At 39.9% G+C, this 19,495-nt stretch overlaps 1 protein-coding gene across 9 annotated transcripts in view; it reads right to left on the reverse strand.

Annotated features, from left to right (window-relative positions):
• Positions 1-5,201: 5,201 nt before the first annotated feature.
• The window catches only part of LOC118370533 (zinc finger protein 420-like), a 130,465-nt gene continuing 116,171 nt past the window's right edge, over positions 5,202-19,495 (reverse strand). For 2 of the 9 annotated variants that reach the window (XM_052502107.1, XM_052502117.1), the window contains 3 exons: positions 7,640-7,888; positions 7,241-7,273; positions 5,202-7,019 (listed from right to left, as the gene is read on the reverse strand). In XM_052502107.1, coding sequence (XP_052358067.1) covers positions 6,187-7,019; positions 7,241-7,273; positions 7,640-7,888 — 1,115 coding nt within the window. In that variant the 3' untranslated portion in view covers positions 5,202-6,186. Of the gene's footprint in view, positions 7,020-7,240; positions 7,274-7,639; positions 7,889-11,979; positions 12,214-12,790; positions 13,040-19,495 lie in introns of those variants that run through there. The other 7 variants (XM_052502118.1, XM_052502110.1, XM_052502113.1 and 4 more) reach the window with 6 other exon arrangements.

Raw genomic sequence — 19,495 nt, forward strand, 5'->3', positions numbered from 1 at the left:
TAACCTATAGTAGAAAAATGCATGAATGACTCAAAAACCATTTAGAACAAGGTTAGTTTGTTTTAGGCAGCACTACGTGCTATTTTCCTTAACATTGTATTCACGGTTTTATTTCAAAAAACAATTGTATTTCCTGTTCAAACCATAGTAACATTTATAGATGAAGACAGAAACAACTGAATGTGTCTGAATATGACACACGCACAAAACCAATAATCATTACATTTGGTTTCAAAACAGCAGTGCAACTGTAAAATTGTCTCTCTGCTGCATCCACACTGAAGTTTGTTGATGCAGAACGAATAGGCGCCGCCATTTTACTAGCTTGTGAATTTCTCCGTTCATGGAGCTCTACGGACAATTCCTTCAACCTCATGGCTTAGTTTTAGCTCTGACATGCACTGTCAACTGTAGGACCTTATATAGACAGGTGTGTGCCTTTCCAAATCATGTCCAATCAACTGAATTTACCACAGGTTGACAACAATCAAGTTGTAGAAATATCTCAAGGATTATCAATGGAAACAAGATGCACCTGAGCTCAATTTCGAGTCTCCTAGCAAAGAGTCTGAATACTTATGTACATAAGTTATTTCTGTTTGAAATATTTTATAAATGTGAAAACAATTCTAAACCTTTTTTTGCTTTGTCATTATGGCGTATTGTGTGTAGATTGATGAGAAACATTTATTTGATCCATTTTAGAAAAAGGCTGTAACATAACAAAATGTGTAAAAATTAATGGGGTCTAAACAGTAGGCTGGTACTGTATGTATTCATATCAGTAGGCTGGTACTGTATGTATTCATATCAGTAGGCTGGTACTGTATGTATTCATATCAGTAGGCCGGTACTGTATGTATTCATATCAGTAGGCTGGTAGTGTATGTATTCATTTCAGTAGGCCGGTACTGTATGTATTCATTTCAGTAGGCCGGTAGTGTATGTATTCATCAGTAGGCTGGTACTATGTATTCATCATCAGTAGGCTGGTAGTGGTAGTGTATGTAGTAGTGTATGTATTCATATCAGTATAGGCTGGTAGTGTATGTATTCATATCAGTAGGCTGGTAGTGTATGTATTCATATCAGTAGGCTGGTAGTGTATGCTATCAGTAGTGTATGTATGTATTCATTATTCATACCAGTAGGTAGTGTATGTATTCATATCAGTAGGCTGGTAGTGTATGTATTCATATCAGTAGGCTGGTAGTGTATGTATTCATATCAGTAGGCTGGTAGTGTATGTATTCATATCAGTAGGCTGGTAGTGTATGTATTCATATCAGTAGGCTGGTCAGTAGGCTGGTATGTGTATTCATATCAGTAGGCTGGTAGTGTATGTATTCATATCAGTAGGCTGGTAGTGTATGTATTCATATCAGTAGGCTGGTAGTGTATGTATTCATACCAGTAGGCTGGTACTGTATGTGTTCATACCAGTAGGCTGGTACTGTATGTGTTCATATCAGTATGTATTCATATCAGTAGGCTGGTACTGTATGTATTCATATCAGTAGGCTGGTAGTGTATGTGTTCATATCAGTAGGCTGGTACTGTATGTATTCATATCAGTAGGCTGGTACTGTATGTATTCATATCAGTAGGCTGGTACTGTATGTATTCATATCAGTAGGCTGGTACTGTATGTATTCATATCAGTAGGCTCTGCAATACAATGGGGAATAAAACTATTCTAAAAGTATCTCAAAAATCATGAAAATTATGATATATATCATCCTCTACTCACTATCACAAGGGTTAGTAACGGCACAGACTCATTTCATAGAACTTTAAAACACTGTCAGTTTGTCTACTTCACTTCTTTAGTCTCCTCTCTGATCACTCCAGATATCCCAGTGAATAAAACAAACGCTGGCAATACTGGTGTCAAACCACCAAGTGTCAGTAGCATGAAATAACACCTACCTTCTCATTGAAACAGTTCATCATGAAACAGTTCTACTGCAACTTTTCATGCACAGTGGGAAGTTGTAATGAACAACAAACTTAGTTAGATGGAACCTGCTCTTACCATAAAAGGCCAACTTCTGCAAGTGTCTCCACCCCACTGCTCTATGCCAGTACACAAACTTGGATAGACAGAACCTGCTCTTACCATGACTAACAGATCCCCCAATCTTCTCCTCCTCTTCTTCATCTTTAATGTCAATATTCAGCTCCATTGTTTGACTGCAGTCTTCCAGCTTCACTGATGCCATCTCTGGATCCTGTAGTGCAAACTGGGCTCCACTGTCACAATCAGGACCCAGTGACTGTAGGTTTGGACTCCGTGTGGATGGAGAGAGGCAGGTTGGGTTTGTCCTCACTGTTTATGTTACCTGCCTCAGACTTAATCTGAGTCTGCCTGTAGTAATAAAGAGAAAAAGACTAAAGTTATTGTCTTATCAGTTCTGGCACTTTCTTTACTCTCAAAAAATATTATTTAAATTCAAGTGCAGGAGTACCACAATACTGTTGAGCTAATATTCTATAAGAGGAACATGAGCTCAAACAATATACATTTGAGGTGCCGGTACTCAGCTCCTGTCCAAGTCACGCACTGATCTCATTTCAATAGATCTGGTAGCTCAGCATTGACAACAAAACATGAATTCCTTCACATTAGACAACGTTTACGCTTTAAATCAGGCTACACAATTAAGCGCACTTAATCTATGGTAGATTTCCTGAATTCACATGAATGCATAAATGACTCAAAAACCATTTAGTACAAGGTTGCAGTATGTTTTAGGCAGCACTATGTACTATTTTCCTGAATAACCTTGTCTTCACTGTGTTATTTCAATCAAAAAAACAATAGTATTTCCGTTCACACCATAGTAATATGTATAGACAGCGATAACTTAAAAAGTCTGAATATTAGTACACATGTAGAAAACTGATAATCAATACATTAAACTTTAAAACAGTAGTGTAACCGTGAAATGGTCTCTCTGCTGCATCCACTCTGCCTGGACTGAAGTCTGTTGACGCAAACCGAGTGGCGCCGCCATTTTACCAGCTTGTGAATTTGACACAAAACTAATAAATTGTAAAACGAATTCAGAAATCTCAAGTGAATATATTCTTTATGAAAGTACCTTGAGAAAACGATGTACATCCACTCAGACAAACCCCAAAGGCTCTAACTATGTAACTTGTAAAATAGTTAACATTATCACGTTCTTCACTCGGCTCGACACAAAAATAACACATCACACCTTTACCCAACGTGATAATACCTTAACGGATGTATTACCTAAAATGGTACATGTTCTTTCGATATTAGAATGTTTAAACGTGCTATTACATACCTGTAGTAATAAATAGAAAATGACAAGAATGTTATCTTATTGACTGCACCGTTCTGGCGCTTTCTTTACACTGAATAATGGTGCGCTTCTGTCCGGACTTCCTGTTCCCCCACTAAACACCGTCCGTGCATTCCGGGATCCTTGGGATGACCCAACCTCATTACATGAGAAGGGGTCGCTGCCTCCGCCGGGACACATCTATTTTGCATAGAGTTGATTGTGGCCCGTAGAATGTTGTCCCATCCCAGCTAACACAGTGGATCTGTGCCGATTCCGGCTGAGAGTCAGACTCGTCCGACGTCATGTGGCCCGAGTCTGGGCCGCCTTAGGCAGTATTACCGAGTTATCGGGCCCAAAGGTATTGCTTGGGTCTCAGACCGACTGGGGCTACTCTCTGGCAGGTGATTACACGGGCTGCTTTATGTAATTAACATGTAATTATTTATTTATTTGTCCATATTTTATCATTGCTTCTGTGATCAAAAAATACTATTTAACATTTAAATTAAATAATTTAACAGTCCTGTTTAAGTTGTATTTTAGTATTTTGCAAGGCAGTTGATAAGCATTAAACACTTTTCGGATGGACTGTCCCGAGTGGCGCGTTACTGCAGATGGTATAATACATCTAGTATTAAAATACAATTTAATAAACACAAGTAGTTGATTCACAGCTTGTTTATCAATAAACAAAAGTTGTTTAGTAATAAAATAATCCACCCAAACTGATGCTAAAAACTGATCACTACACCATCTTTATATGATATACACGGAGTGTACAAAATAGAGATGCGCAATATATCGTTGAGCATATCGGAATCGGACGATAATAGCTAAAAATGCCAACATCCGCCCGATTTAATGCGGATGTGAAAAACCGATGTCAAAGTAGACATGCATACCTATATAACGTAGGTAGATGACGCAATGACGCCACAAAAAAATACATCACGACTCAGAACAAAATCTGAAAAAAACTAAGCGCACACTTCCAACAACTAAACAAGTTCAAGTCAAGCAGTCATTTGAAAGAGGTAAGACAATTTCAGCGAGACAACTCAAAGGCGAAATCCGTTAACGCCAAGATAATGGAATTCATTGCCCTTGACAATCAACCGTCCTCTGTCGTGGATGACGTTGGCTTTCGCCGACTGGTCAATCCCCAGAACACAGTATTTTTCATACGGTGACCTACCGGAGTTACACATGAGCACACAATGTGTGCCCTGAAAAAACACACCCCAACCAACACACCACCAGCCTGCAATGCTTGACACACGGCAGGGATGCATGCAGTGGTGTAAAGTACTTTAGTAAACATTATTTAAAGAACTACTTAAATAGTTTTTGGGGGGTATCTGTACCTTACTATTTATATTCGACAACTTTTACTTTTATTTCACTAAATAATAATTTTTACTCCATACATTTTCCCTGACACCCAAAAGTACATTGTTTATGATAAGCAGGACAGAAAATGGTCCAATTCACTTACTTATCAAGAGAACATCCCTGGTCCTCCCCACTGCCTCTGATCTGGCAGACTCACTAAACACAAATGCTTTGCTTGTAAATGGTGTTAGAGTGTGCCCCTGGTTATCCATCAGACTGGGGTGGGGGGTTACCTGTCCTCTGCAGGGAGTGACCATCAGACTGGGGTGGGGGGGGGGGGTAGTGGGGTTACCTGTATAACAAATAAAACACACAATTGTGCAGTCTGGTTTGCTTAAAAACATCTAAGGATACAACACATACCCAAATATAACTGCTTGTAGCTCAGCAACTGAAGCAAGGATATGCATATTCTTGATACCATTTGAAGTTTGAGGAAATTAATGTTGGAAAATAACATATTAGATCTGGTAAAAGATAATACAAACAAAATACCTGTCATTTTCTTTTTAATCTTTGAAATGCAAGAGAAATGCCATACTTTCAGATAGGAGTCTAGGTGTCATTTATATTTTGGCCACCAGATGGCAGCAGTGTGTGAAAAGTTTGACTGATCCAGTGAAGAATTACATTACTGCACTCTATCAAGTCTGCCAGGAGTTTCCCCAAATGTCCTGAATTGTTCAATTGATACATTTAAGTACAAAACTATAGAGAACATATAAAAATGCTATGGTAATAAAACATTTAGGTTTACACACTGACAGGAATTTCATACATTTTTTTATTTGACCTTTATTTAACCAGGTAGGCTAGTTGAGAACAAGTTCTCATTTGCAACTGCGACATTATGGATCATTAGCTTATTCACTAGGTGTGGAGCCAGAGACAACAGGGGTTCAAAATGTGGAACCCAGTTCCTACATTTGAACATTTTAGCAAATTAAACTATGCTACATTTGATCTCTGGGACCCTCAGGATGACAAATCAGAGAAAGATTACTGAATGCAAGTACACTATTGACCTTCAGAGGTGAATGTATTAAACCAGTTGCCATGATAAAAGTTGTTGTGCACTCTACTCAAAAAATAGCACTGTATTATTTTCAATGAAATAGCTACTGTTAAATTGGACACTGCAGGTAGATTAACAAGAATTTAAGCTTTCTGACGATATAAAGTCATGTCTATGTCCTGGAAAGTTGGCTGTTGTATACAAAGTCATTCTAGTCACATTGAAAGGTTAGCAACAACCGTCCTGGTTAGAGGACACCCATCGCGTAGAGGTTCATTTAAGCAATTTGAAATGATTCACTTTTACTTTTGAAACTAAGGTATATTTACAACAGAATACCTTTAGACTTTTACTTGAGTTACTCTTGCCAAATTAAGAGCAGAAGTAAGGCTTCTCTCCGGTGTCTGTTCTCTGATGACCTTTTAGCTCAGCTGTTGTTTTGAAACATTTTCTACAGTCAGATCAGTGGTAAAGCTTCTCTCCTTTATGTTTACCTTGGTGTCTTTTTAAGTGGCACGATTGAGAGAAACTCTTTCCACAGTCAGAGCAGAAGTAAGGCTTCTCGCCTGTGTGTGTTCTCTGATGGACTTTTAGGTCAGTTGATGTTGTGAAGCATTTTACACAGTCAGAGCAGGAGTAAGGCTTCTCTCCTGTGTGTGTTCTGTGGTGTACTTTTTGCTCAGTTGATGTTGTGAAGCATTTTACACAGTCAGAGCAGGAGTAAGGCTTCACCCCTGTATGTATACGTTCATGTCTTTTTAAGTGGCCCAGTTGAGAGAAAATCTTCCCACAGTCAGAGCAGGAATAAGGCTTCACTCCTGTATGTATAAGTTCATGTGCTTTTAAAAAACCCTGTCGAGAGAAACGCTTCCCACAGTCATAGCAGGAGTAAGGCTTCTCTCCAGTGTGCACTCTCTGATGAAGTTTTAGCTCAGATGATGTTGTGTAGCATTTTACACAGTCAGAGCAGGAGTAAGGCTTCACTCCTGTATGTATATGTTCATGTCTTTTTAAGTGGCCCGGACAAGAGAAAATCTTCCCACAGTCAGAGCAGGAGTAAGGCTTCTCTCCAGGGTGCACTCTCTGATGAACTGTCAGAGCCCTTGATGTTGTGAAACTCTTCCCACAGTCAGTACAGGAATACGGATTCTCTCCTGTGTGTATTTTTAGGTGTATTTTTAGCTTTGATAGAAATGGGAAATTCTCCTCACAATGTGGGCAGTGGTGAGACCTCTTAGCTCTGTGATCTTCCTGCTGTTTCTCTCTGGATGTAGAGAATGTCTCAACATGGTCTCCTGTGTGAACAACATCAGAAGAACCAGTCAGTTGGTGTGATATACATGTCAATCAAATGTATATTATGAAGCACTTTTTACATCAGCAAATCTCAAAGTGCATTACAGAAACCCAGTCTAAAATCCCCAATGAGCAAGCAATGCTGATGTAGAAGCACAGTGGACAGGAAAAACTCCCTAGAAAGCAGGGTCCTTAGGAGAAAGGTAGAGAGGAACCAGACCCAGAGGGGTGGCCAGTCCTCTTCTGGCTGTACCTGGTGACATATGTATTCATATCAGTAGGCTGTACAATATAGTGGAATAAAACTATTCTAAAAGTGGGTAAGAGTCCTCCACTCACTATCACAATGGTTAGTAACTACACAGACTAATTTCATAGAACTTAAACACTGGCAGTTTATCTACTTCACTTCTTTAGTCTACACTCTGATCACTCCAGACAGCCCAGTGAATAAAACAAATGCTGACAATACTGGTGTCAAACCATGCAAGTCTGAGTAACATGAAATAACATCTACCTTCTCATTGAAACAGTTCATCATGAAACAGTTCTACTGCAACTTTTCATACACAGTGGGAAGTTGGAATAAATAACAAACTTAGTTAGAACCTGCTCTTACCATGAGAAACAGATTTCCCAATCTCATCCTCCTCTTCTTCATCTTTAATGTTGACATTCAGCTCCAGTATTTGACTGCAGTCTTCCAGCTTCACTGATGCCATCTCTGGATCCTGCAGCGCAAACTGGGCTCCACTGTCACAATCAGGACCCAGTGACTGTAGGTTTGGACTCAGTGTGGAAGGAGAGAGGCAGGATGGGTTTGTCCTCACTGTGGATGTTACCGGCTTCAGACTTAATTCTAGTCGTCCTGTAGTAACAACGAGTAACAGAAAAAAAGTTATTGTCTTGACAGTTCAGGCACTTTCTTTACTCTCAAAAATATATTATATTTATTTTTGTTCAATTATTTAATTCAGTGCTTGACTTGGACTGAAATAGGTGCCGGTACTGTTTATATTTAGGTGCAGGAGCTCCACAATACTGTTGAGCTAATATTGTATAAGGGGAACATGAGCTCAAACACTAGACATTTGAGATGGCGGTAATCAGATCATGTCCAATCTACTGTCCATCTCATTTCAAAAGAGGAAGTAGGTAACAAAACATTCATTCAAATTGGACAAAGTACACACTTTAGAATTAGTCTACACAACGTAAATTAACTTAACCTGTATTAGATTTCCCAAATTCCCAAATGCAAAAATGACTCAAAAACCATTTAGTACAAGGTTGCAGTTTGTTTTAAGCAGCACTATTTACTATTTTCCTGAATAACTGTCTTCACATTAAAAACCAACCGTATTTCCCATTCACACCATAATTTACAGCTAAATATAGAAACTGAACGTGTCTGAATACTACTACACATGATAATCATTGCATTCAGCTTCAAAACTGTAGTGTGACCGTGAAATTGTCTCTGCACCAGCACTGAAGTCTGTTGACGCAGACAGAATGGGCACCACCATGTTACCAGCTTGTGAATTTCACACAAAACCAATAACTTGCTAACCAAACTCAGTAATCTCAAATATAATTTTTATTAAATTACCTTGAAGAAGTTATATACATCCATTCAGACAAACCTTGTTTGACTTAAAACAGTTTCACGTTCACTTGGTTTGACGCAGAAATAACAAACCATTACCCAACGTGATAATACCTTAACGGATGTTACCTAGCATGGTATAACACGTTGTTTTGATATTAGAACGTTCATACACGCTTTTACATACCTGTCGTAATAAATAGAAACGGACACAAAAGGTTATCTTCTTGACTGCACTGATCTGGCGCTTTCTTTATTTTGATGAATGGTGTGTGCCTGCCTGGAACTTCCTGTTCCTCCACGACCACAGTGCAGCCTCAGATAAAACAATGGGGTAGTGAGAGGAAGCCCACTGGCCGGCAGTGGGAGAAGATGGATCTATGAAACATCTGATCTTAATACAGTTCTGTTCCTAAAACTAAAATCTGTTTTGAACAGAGTGGACTAAGTTTTGTAGACTTAATGCTTTGCAAAAGTTTTAAATAATCACGTTATTTAGAAGGAACGCCGAGGCGAATTGAGTTATTGCACACAAGTTCTTCACAGAATCGTTCGCAAACAGAAATATGCAGGATTTGTGCTAGAATGCGCCAATAGGAGCTCGGGCTTGGCTCTGCCCACTATGACTCATCTGTTCCCATTGGAAACGACCAGCTGTGGTCTATCTTGATTTAGTTATAAAAAATCTTTGTTGCAACCGTCCATGCATTCAGGGATCCTTAGGATGGCCCTACACCATCATATGAAAAGGTTGGTACTTCATTTGAGCCGGATCCAACCGCACCTCTCAGTTTTGTAGTCTTTCGTTCCGGGAACCCGTTTGACAGGATCAGGTAACCTACCTTTAAATATTAAATATTTAAATATATTAAATATATTTTAAAAAAGTGAAAACGTGCCTGATATTCTAAGAATGTATTAATGTTGGGCCGTCCCAGGTTTATGGTTTGTGCAAAATTGGCCACGCCTTGGTCTAAATAGGCTACAATGCTATTTTTTTTTTTTTTTTAAATATCCTAGCTGTGGATTGTGTGTAGCCAAATCACAAGGCATGACTACTGAGTTAGACCAATTTCTCTTCTGAAATCCGACTCAAGAATTAGTGCTAAAGCCTTAGCCAGGAGATTGGATAGACTGCTCCCATTTCTAATACACCAAGACCAAAATGGTTGTGAAAAACCAAGGTTTTCACAATGTGAGGAGAGTACTAAACATAGTGCACATGTGAAGGGTCCCCTGATACTGCCATTCTCTCACTTGATGCAGAAAAGGAATTCCATAGAGTTGAGCTGTCTTATTTCAGAGATTTGGGAACTACTTCTGTAAAATGGATTAAGAGATGATATACCGACCCAACTACAGATATTGACACTAACAACTTGATTTCACATCATTTTAATATTTTTCGGGGGCACGAGACAAGGATGTCCAGACAGTCCAGGACTCTTTCTTTTAGCTATAGAACCCTTTGCCATTGCAGTAAGGGCCCAACCGTTAATTAGTGGAATTTAAACAGATTTTGAACAAAGAGTGGACCTGTATGCTGATGATATCCTCTTATTCCTAACAGATCTAAATAACTATTCACTCTCCAATTTAATTAACAACTTGTCCGTTTTTTGGGTTTAAAGTTAATAAAACCAAATCTTCCATCCTTTTCCTCAACAAACAAGATACTGAATCCAGTTGTACAGCATCTATTTGTGAATACAGAACAAGGTTTCACATATCTTGGTATTAAAAATCACACCAGAAATGAGCTCGAGCTCAGCAAATTATGAACCCATGGTAACATATGCAACATAATCCATCAACAGATGGACATCATTGCTTGTATCTATTATTGGTAGAATAAACATCATTATGACTCATTCTGTAATTGTTGATTGTCCTAATTGGAACTAATAAATATGTGTAAAAAAATTTAAAACAATGAATGATGGAGGCCACTGTGTTCTTGGGGACCTTCAACACTTCAAGGGGCTCCCGAGTGGCGCAGCGGTCGAAGGCACTGCATCTCAGCGCTTGAGGCATCACTACAGACACGGGTTCGATTCCAGGCTGTATCTCAACTGGCCGTGATCGGGAGTCCCATAGGGCGACGCACAATTGACCCAGCATCGTCCGGGTTAGGCAGTCAGTGAATAATAAACATTTGTTCTTAACCGACTTGCCTAGTTAAATAAAAGACAAATAAACACTGCAGTAATGTTTTGGTTCCCTCCCTGAGATCGGTGCCTCAACATAATCCTTTCATGGAGCTCTACGGACAAATGTGTCTGAATATTATTACACATGTAGAAAACCAATAATCATAACATTTAGCGTCAAAACAGCAGTAAAAATGTCTCTCTGCTGCACCCTCACTGCCTGCACTGAAGTCTGTTGACGCAAACCGACTGGGCGCTGCCATTTTACCAGCGTGTTAATGTTTCCTTTCATGGAGTTCTACGGACAATTCATTCGACCTCATGGCTTGGTTTTTACTCTGACATGCACTGTCAACTGTGATTCCTTATATAAACAGGTGTGTGCTTTTCCAAATCATGTCCAATCAATTGAATTTACCACAGGATGACAACAATCAAGTTGTAGAAACATATCTAATGGAAACAGGATGCACCTGAGCTTAATGTCGAGTCTCATAGCAAAGGGTCTGAATACTTATGTAAATAAGGTATTTCAGTTTGGGTTTTTTAAGTATAAAATGTGAAAACATTTCTAAAAACCTGTGTTTGCGTTGACATCATGCGGTATTGTGTGTAGATTGAGGAACATTTTTTATTTAATCCATTTAGAATGAGGCTGTAACGTAACAAAACGAGGAAGAAGTCAAGGGGTCTAAATTCTTCCTGAATGGGAGAGGGGATACCTAGTCAGTTGTACAACTGAATGGGAGAGGGGATACCTAGTCAGTTGTACAACTGAATGCATTCAACTGAAATGTGTCTTCCGCATTTAACCCAACCACTTTGAATCAGAGAGGTGCGGGGGGCTGCCATAATCGACATCCACATCTCTGGTGCCGAGGGAACAGTGGGTTAACTGCTTTGCTCAGGGACAGAACGATCAATTTTTACCTTGTCATTCGATCCAGCAGCCTTTAATTGACTGGCCAACTCTCTAACCACTAGGCTACCTGTACGTATTCATGTAAGAAGGCTGTGCAATACAAAAAGGGAATAAAAAACTATTAAAGTATCTCATAAGTCAAGAATATTATGAGCTGTATCATCAACTCAACATCACAAGGGTTATTAGTAACAACACACTCATTCTACTGCAACTTATCATGCACAGTGGGAAGTTGGAATAAACAACAAACTTAGTTAGATAAAACCTGCTCTTACCATGACTAACAGACTTCCCAATCTTCTCCTCCTCTTCTTCATCTTTAATGTTGACATTCAGCTCCAGTGTTTGACTGCAGTCTTCCAGCTTCACTGATGTCATCTCTGGATCCTGCAGTGCAAACTGGGCCCCACTGTCACTATCAGGACCCAGTGACTGTAGGTTTGGACTCAGTGTGGAAGGAGAGAGGCAGGCTGGGTTTGTCCTCACTGTTGATGTTACCAGCCTCATACCTGAGTCAGAAAGTGGTAGAAGAGAAACGGACACAAACATTATTGTCTTATGTTCTGGCACTTTCTTCATTCCTTAAAAATCGATCATATTTTTCTTGTTCAATTATCTAATTCAGTGCTTAACTTGGACTGAAAAAGTTACTGATAAACATTTTGGGTGCCGGTACTGTTTATATTTAGGTGCAGGAACTCCACAATACTTTTGAGACAATACAAGGGTTAGTAACTACACAGACTCATTTCATAGAACTTTAAAACACTGTCAGTTTGTCTACTTCACTTCTTTAGTCTCCTCTCTGATCACTCCAGACAGCCCAGTGAATAAAACAAATGTTGGCAATACTGGTGTCAAACCACCAAGTCTCAGTAGCATGAAATAACATCTACCTTCTCATTGAAACAGTTCATCATGAAACAGTTCTACTGCAACTTTTCATACACAGTGGGAAGTTGTAATGAACAACAAACTTAGTTAGATGGAACCTGCTCTTACCATAAAAGGCCAACTTCTGCAAGTGTCGCCACCCCACTGCTCTATGCCAGTACACAAACTTGGATAGACAGAACCTGCTCTTACCATGACTAACAGATCCCCCAATCTTCTCCTCCTCTTCTTCATCTTTAATGTCAATATTCAGCTCCATTGTTGGACTGCAGTCTTCCAGCTTCACTGATGCCATCTCTGGATCCTGTAGTGCAAACTGGGCTCCACTGTTACAATCAGGACCCAGTGACTGTAGGTTTGGACTCAGTGTGGATGGAGAGAGGCAGGCTGGGTTTGTCCTCACTGTTTATGTTACCGGCCTCAGACTTAATCTGAGTTGGCCTGTAGTAATAAAGAGAAAAAGACTAAAGTTATTGTCTTATCAGTCCTGGCACTTTCTTTACTCTCAAAAAATATTATTTAAATTCAAGTGCAGGAGTACCACAATACTGTTGAGCTAATATTCTATAAGAGGAACATGAGCTCAAACCATATACATTTGAGGTGCCGGTACTCAGCTCCTGTCCAAGTCACGCACTGATCTCATTTCAATAGATCTGGTAGCTCAGCATTGACAACAAAACATGAATTCCTTCACATTAGACAACGTTTACGCTTTAAATCAGGCTACACAATTAAGCGCACTTAATCTATGGTAGATTTCCTGAATTCACATAAATGCAGAAATGACTCAAAAACCATTTAGTACAAGGTTGCAGTATGTTTTAGGCAGCACTATGTACTATTTTCCTGAATAACCTTGTCTTCACGGTATTCTTTAAATCGACAAACAATAGTATTTCCGTTCACACCATAGTAATATGTATAGACAGCGATAACTTAAATAGTCTGAATATTAGTACACATGTAGAAAACTGATAATCATTACATTAAGCTTTAAAATAGTAATGCAACCGTGAAATGGTCTCTCTGCTGCATCCACTCTGCCTGGACTGAAGTCTGTTGACGCAAACCGAGTGGCGCCGCCATTTGACCAGTTCGTGAATTTTACACAAAACTAATAAATTGTAAAACTAATTCAGACATCTCAAGTAAATATATTATTTGTTAAATTACATTGAGAAAAACGATGTACATCCACTCAGACAAACCCCAAAGGCTCTAACTATGTAACTTGTAAAATAGTTAACATTATCACGTTCTTCACTCGGCTCGACATAAAAATAACACATCACACCTTTACCCAACGTGATAATACCTTAACGGATGTATTACCTAAAATGGTACGACATGTTCTTTCGATATTAGAATGTTTAAACGTGCTATTACATACCTGTAGTAATAAATAGAAAGGGACAAAAATGTTATCTTATTGACTGCACCGTTCTGGCGCTTTCTTTACACTGAATAATGGTGCGCTTCTGTCCGGAACTTCCTGTTCCCCCACTAAACACCGTCCGTGCATTCCGGGATCCTTGATAACCCAACCCCATTACATGAGAAGGGGTCGCTGCCTCCTCCGGGACACATCTATTTTGCATAGAGTTGATTGTGGCCCGTAGAATGTTGTTCCATCCCAGCTAACACAGTGGATCTGTGCCGATTCCGGCTGAGAGTCAGACTCGTCCGACGTCATGTGGCCCGAGTCTGGGCCGCCTTAGGCAGTATTACCGAGTTATCGGGCCCAAAGGTATTGCTTGGGTCTCAGACCGACTGGGGCTACTCTCTGGCAGATGATTACACGGGCTGCTTTATGTAATTGACATTACATTATTAGTTTATTTGTCCATATTTTATCATTGTTTCTGTGATCAAAAAATACTATAACATTTAAATTAAATAATGTAATAGTCCTGTTTAAGTTGTATTTTAGTATTTTGATACGTTGTGCAAGGCAATTGATAAGCATTAAACACTTTTCGGATGGACTGTCCCGAGTGGCGAAGCGGTCTAAGGCACTGGGTTACGACAGTGAAGTAGAGTGTCTTAGACACTGGGTTACTGCGTTACTCCAGCTGGTCGTTCGATGACGGTATTGTACCGAAAATCTCCACACTGCCAGATTTCCGGCACAACACCGGTCCCCGGAAGAGGGCCGCTTCTGGGCCGATTCCTCATTACTAGCTGGGACTCCTCTTCAATTGCTGTGCGAAGTTCCTATATATTGGCGGGAACTGGAACAAGCTGTGGTACACGTCGATCCAGACCACCCCAAACAGGCTCAATGGGTGACATGTCTAGTGAGTATGCAGGCATGGAAAAATTGGGACATTTGCAGCTTCCAGGAATTGTGTACAGGTCCTTCAGACATTGTGGCGGATGATTGGCAGGACAATGGGCCTCGGGATCTTGTCATGGTATCTCTGTGCATTCAAATTACCATGATAAAATGCAATTGTGTTCGTTATCCCCCATACCCTAACGCTATGCTACCATGGAGTGCTTTGTTGACAACATTGACATCAGCAAACCGCTCCCCACACAACACCATACAGGTGGTCTGCAATTGAGACGCTTGTTGGGCATACTGCCAAATTCTCTAAAACAACTTGGAGGAGGCTTGTGGTAGAGAAATTAACATTCAATTATCTGGTAACAGCTCTGGTGCACATTCCTGCAGTCAGGGTTAGGGTCCTACAGTCACTGGGTCCTGATTGTGACAGTGGAGCCCAGTTTGCACTGCAGGATCCAGAGATGGCATCAGTGAAGCTGGAAGACTGCAGTCAAACACTGGAGCTGAATGTCAAAATTAAAGATGAAGAAGAGGAGGAGAACATTGGGAAATCGGTTATTCATTGTAAAACCAGGTTCTATATGCTATTCATAAATTAAACCTCCATAAATTATGATCCAGTCTATTGCTAATTGAATTCTGACATTACACATCCATGAAGAACTTCCGACTGCACTAATGTAGTTATGAAAGTTCAATCAGTAAGGCTGGTCTGAATGGATCGTCACTTCATTCATCTAGTAAACTCTATCCTGCAGCTCTGTGGACATAGATTAAGCCTAATCCTAGAATAAATTGCACTTTTAAACTGTAGTAACTAAATTAGTTTTTTGCAGATATGGTTTAAAATAGTCTGATTTGCGCTAGTCTAGATTTTCTGTCAGGATGATTTCAAGCAGTGGGGAACCATGAGGGCCTTCAGAGAAGGCTAATGGCTTGATAAAAATGTATATAATTTTTAAAATAACATTTCATTTAAATTTGTATTTCATCTTTACAATCGTTTTAATTTATATTTCATCTTTAAAATAATTGTAATAATTTTCTGATTTCATCTCTTCAGTTTGTGTTGGAAAGAGAAGGGTTATTAAGAGAAAAGCATATCCAATCAGGATATTCTTTGATGGATTGTGGGTAGACAAATCTAGCTAGATCAGCCAGCCATTGGCTAGAGTCATGGGTAACAGCATATATAGAGTGTGTCTGAAAGTGGGCCTGTTGACAGAAGTGGGAGGATCAACAGAAGTGAGTGTATGGAAAGTGAATCAGCTAATTGAGAAGATTTGTTGCCACTCAAGACCGTTTTGTGGCTGATATGATTGTTGAACAACCAGTTGACTGTAGCATTTTAGCTAAGCTGTAGCATTTTAGCTAAGCAAAACCCTAACCTTTTTCTTAACCTTAATCTCATCATCCTAACCTCCACGTTAATTATACTAACCATTTTCCTAACCTTAACTTCATTATCTTAACCTGCTACGTTAATTATCCCAACCTGCTAGGTTAGTTCTCTTAACCAGCTATGTAAACATTAAGCTGACCAGCATGCACCTGGCTATGGCTGGTCTAACCAATAATGGAGTGCAGATGTAACACTCATCACTGTTGATCCACCCACTGATGTTACACTCATCACTGTTGATCCACCCACTGATGTTACACTCATCACTGTTGATCCACCCACTGATGTAACACTCATATCACTGTTGATCCACCCACTGATGTTACACTCATCACTGTTGATCCACCAACTGATGTTACACTCATCACTGTTGATCCACCAACTGATGTTACACTCATCACTGTTGATCCACCCACTGATGTTACACTCATCACTGTTGATCCACCCACTGATGTTACACTCATCACTGTTGATCCACCCACTGATGTAACACTCATCACTGTTGATCCACCCACTGATGTTACACTCATCACTGTTGATCCACCCACTGATGTTACACTCATCACTGTTGATCCACCCACTGATGTTACACTCATCACTGTTGATCCACCCACTGATGTTACACTCATCACTGTTGATCCACCCACTGATGTTACACTCATCACTGTTGATCCACCCACTGATGTTACACCCACTACTGTTGATCCACCCACTGATGTTACACTCATCACTTTTGATCCACCAACTGACGTTACACTCATCACTGTTGATCCACCAACTGATGTTACACTCATCACTGTTGATCGACCCACTGATGTTACACTCATCACTGTTGATCCACCAACTGATGTTACACTCATCACTGTTGATCCACCAACTGACGCGTTACACTCATCACTGTTGATCGACCAACTGATGTTACACTCATTAGTGTTGATCCACCAACTGATGTTACACTCATCACTGTTGATCCACCAACTGATGTTACACTCATCACTGTTGATCCACCCACTGATGTAACACTCATCACTGTTGATCCACCAACTGATGTTACACTCATCACTGTTGATCCACCCACTGATGTTACACTCATCACTGTTGATCGACCCACTGATGTTACACTCATCACTGTTGATCCACCAACTGATGTTACACTCATCACTGTTGATCCACCAACTGATGTTACACTCATCACTGTTGATCCACCAACTGATGTTACACTCATCACTGTTGATCGACCCACTGATGTTACACTCATCACTGTTGATCCACCCACTGATGTTACACTCATCACTGTTGATCCACCCACTGATGTAACACTCATCACTGTTGATCCACCCACTGATGTAACACTCATCACTGTTGATCCACCCACTGATGTAACACTCATCACTGTTGATCCACCCACTGATGTTCCACACTGATGTTCATCACTGTTGATCCACCAACTGATGTTACACTCATCACTGTTGATCCACCCACTGATGTTACACTCATTAGTGTTGATCCACCAACTGATGTTACACTCATTAGTGTTGATCCACCAACTGATGTTACACTCATCACTGTTGATCGACCCACTGATGTTACACTCATCACTGTTGATCCATCCACTGATGTTACACTCATTAGTGTTGATCCACCAACTGATGTTACACTCATCACTGTTGATCCACCCACTGATGTTACACTCATCACTGTTGATCCACCCACTGATGTTACACTCATTAGTGTTGATCCACCAACTGATGTTACACTCATCACTGTTGATCGACCCACTGATGTTACACTCATCACTGTTGATCCATCCACTGATGTTATGCTGTGTTAAACATACTTGATTGGCCTTCAGAAACTGAACAGACGGCCTCTGCTAATTCAAATGTATTACAGCAGAATTTTAGAGTGACAAGAGAAAAGAATCAGTGGGGCAATAAGTAGTTTTCCCACGTTAACTCTAGTAACTTTAGTTAGCTTGTGTTGTGGTAGTTGTGTGACAATGGCGGCTGCAGCAGCTGTTATCAACTTCAAGGTGGATGTTGTTGCTAACTTGTTAGCATCACCCTTTTCAAGATTAACTTTTAAACTTTGTTTACAAATGATCATCTGGTGAGTGGCATCGCTTTTTGTTGTAGCTCCTTGCTGTTCGCTATCTCTTTGAAAAGAATGACTGTACAAAAGGCTAGGAAGTATTTGAAGTTAATCATATCAGTAATGTTAGTAAATCTTATCAGAGCTGTAGCTCCACCCACCGGTGAAGTGGTGCAGAGCATGCTGGGTGATCTCCAGCTCAGAGAAGGTCAGCTGGAGAGAAGTGAAGTATATGCCCTGTAATTGTATAGGGGTATGGTGCATATGGGTATATTTTGGTATTACATTGTATTCAGGTTCATTGTGCTGTTGTAGCTCTGTACTGAAGATGATGGTGTTGTGCTTTGTAGAAAACGTGCAGCGGCACCCCTTTGATCTCCAATGAGTGCAGTCACAGTCACGTTGTATTGAGCTGTATGGTCCTGTACAGCATTACGTCACCATAGTCATGTTCTAGCCATGCATGTTGTTTATAAGAGATGTGAATTGGAGATTGTATTCAGTTATTCACTAGTGTATTTCTTTATTTGCAGACACACACAGACTATGTTTGAGGCAAGATGCCAGACCACTAAGTTCCTTAGCCCATCCATACTACGTACACTGTGCGGTGCTGTTCTGTGCTTGTATATCTTCAGCGTTATTAAGCCATTTCAACGGGAATCCTACCTGTCTGTCATCTGTGCCCTTACCAGCACCAGGAAGAGAAATACATAAAGTAGAACCTAACCTAAAGAATATAATGTCCACCAAGTCCTTACTTACACCATGAATGAATCATGCACAATGTGCTTATTTTATTATTTCATTTTTTTGTGTATGAAATTGTTTGGTGAAATATGCATAAAAGGAGAGTAATTTCCCATAATTCTGCACCTTTTGATAGTTGTTCTTCCAGCTTTTTACAGACAGTCGTTTTCTTTTGATTAATGTATTTGCAATTTTGACTGTATAATATATATTTTTAATTAATGTTTTTATGTTTTAAAAAGACAACTACATTTTTGAAAAGCATTTACTGTTTTGCAAAAGTTGTGTCTTGCTGACTCTGTTTTGCATGTTGGCGATTGAGAGAAACTGTGATACATAAAGACGGTTGCTCCCTGATTAA

Source organism: Oncorhynchus keta, unplaced genomic scaffold (assembly GCF_023373465.1).
Source record: "Oncorhynchus keta strain PuntledgeMale-10-30-2019 unplaced genomic scaffold, Oket_V2 Un_contig_1510_pilon_pilon, whole genome shotgun sequence".
In the NCBI taxonomy this organism is placed as follows: Eukaryota; Metazoa; Chordata; class Actinopteri; order Salmoniformes; family Salmonidae; genus Oncorhynchus; species Oncorhynchus keta.